General features: G+C 40.1%; 1 protein-coding gene across 1 annotated transcript; it reads left to right on the top strand.

Moving 5' to 3' along the window:
• Window positions 1-897: 897 nt before the first annotated feature.
• LOC133294956 (uncharacterized) lies at window positions 898-1843 on the top strand (the record flags this gene model as incomplete). The annotated part of the gene is made up of 2 exons (XM_061493730.1): window positions 898-1278; window positions 1366-1843. Coding segments are annotated over exons 1-2 (859 nt in total), but the record flags the coding sequence as incomplete, so codon positions are not given.
• Between the last annotated feature and the right edge of the window lie 6 nt (window positions 1844-1849).

Raw genomic sequence — 1849 nt, 5'->3', positions numbered from 1 at the left:
GTGCTGAGGATGAAGACCCTCATGAGTTCATAGATCGATTTCTGATGGTCTGTGATACTACTAAGCATAATGGAGTGTCTGCCGATGTTATCAGGCTTCGATTATTCCCTTTTGCTGTTAAGGGAAGGGCTCTCAGTGGATAGAAAGGCAGTCAGCTAATAATATCATGACATGGGAAGACTTGTCAACAAAGTTCTTTGCCGAGTTCTTTTCTATGGAGAAGTACAATCAGCTGGTAAATGAGATCACCAACTTCCGCCAGCTTGAAGGAGAATCATTGTGTGCAACCTGGAATAGATTCCAGGAACTTATCAGAAAGTGTCCACACTATGAGGGAGGCGATGATAGAAAGGTGGCAATCTTCTTTAATGGTATCTCTCCTGAAACAAGGTTGGTGATTAATAGTGCAGCTAGAGGTTCTATTCGGCAGACTATATCTGAGCAAGCTCTCGACTTGATAAAGAAACTGGCCAGAAATGAGAATGAGAGCGTACCGATTCAAGCAAGAAGAGGAGTGATAAATTTGGAGAGCAATGATGCTATGCTTGTTGAGCAAAAGCTGTTGTCCAAAAAGTTTGACAGCTTGAATGAAAAGTTTGAGAAACTTCAAGTGTCCAAGGTTCAATCAACTCCTATGGTTTTTGAATATTGTAAGGAAGCTCATGAGTCTAATGAGTGCCCTACTCTAATGGGAGATATACACAGCAGTTGCAAGTGAATGGGGTTTGGTATGAACAGAAGCCCCAACAAATTTTTTCAAGAAATTGAAATTTTCCTTCTAGAGGTAATTTTCAGAGATGTCAAGGAGGTGGTCTTGACTATGGTTCCAACAACTATCTGCAACCTCCCCCTCTTCCACAAAAGGAACCTTCTGATTTGGAGAAGCTAGTAGAACAAATGGCTCAATATTCTAATGCTTTCATGGAAGAGACTAGAGCTAATACCAAGAACATAAATGCATCTATCAGAAATTTGGAGAATCAAATTGGCCTACTAGCTAAGCAAATTACTGATAGCACTCCAGGTACTTTTCCTAGTAATACAATTACTAATCCAAAGGAAGATTGCATGGCTATCACAACTAGAAGTGGTAAAGTGGTGGTAGCTCCAGAAAAGTCGAACATAAATGTGGGAGCTGATGAGAAGCTTAATGACGTTAAGGAGCCAGAAAAAGAAGTGGTAATTCCTTCTAAGGTTGTGAAGCCTCTTCAGAAAGGTGAAGAAGAAGAGCAACCGATTGTTGCTAAAAAGAAAAAATTTGAGATGAATCCTGGATATGTGAGAGCTATGGCACCTTATCCTGAAAGATTCAAGCAAGATGCTCAGAAGCAACAGTATGGAAGGTTTCTTGATATTTTCAAAAAGTTGCATATAAATATCCATTTTGTTGAAGCCTTGGCTAGCATGCCAAATTATGCCAAGTTCATGAAGGATCTATTGTCTAGGAAACATAAGTTGCAAGAATGCAAGACTGTGACACTCACTGAAGAGTGTAGTGCAATAATACATAATAAGTTTCCTCCTAAGCGTCATGATCCAGGGAGCTTCACTATTCCAATTTCTATTGGTAACACTAATGTTGGCAAAGCTTTGTGTGATCGTGGGGCGAGTATAAATTTGATGCCCTTGTCTCTGTGTAAATCTTTGGGGATCTCTAAGCTTAAGCCTACTAAGGTTTCCTTGCAACTTGCTGATAGATCTTTGAGGAAACCCACTGGTATAATTGAAGAAGTCCTTGTGAAAGTGGACAAGTTCATATTTCCAGCAAATTTTGTGGTGTTGGACATGGAAGAGGGAACTGAAATGCCTCTTTTGTTAGGAAGACCTTTCTTGGCTACTGCTCGTGCTA

Source organism: Gastrolobium bilobum, unplaced genomic scaffold, assembly GCF_033153095.1.
Source record: "Gastrolobium bilobum isolate Gb01-03AN ecotype WA unplaced genomic scaffold, APGP_CSIRO_Gbil_v1 utg16836, whole genome shotgun sequence".
Lineage (NCBI taxonomy): Eukaryota > Viridiplantae > Streptophyta > Magnoliopsida > Fabales > Fabaceae > Gastrolobium > Gastrolobium bilobum.
This window is presented reverse-complemented; position numbering and strand designations above follow the sequence as displayed.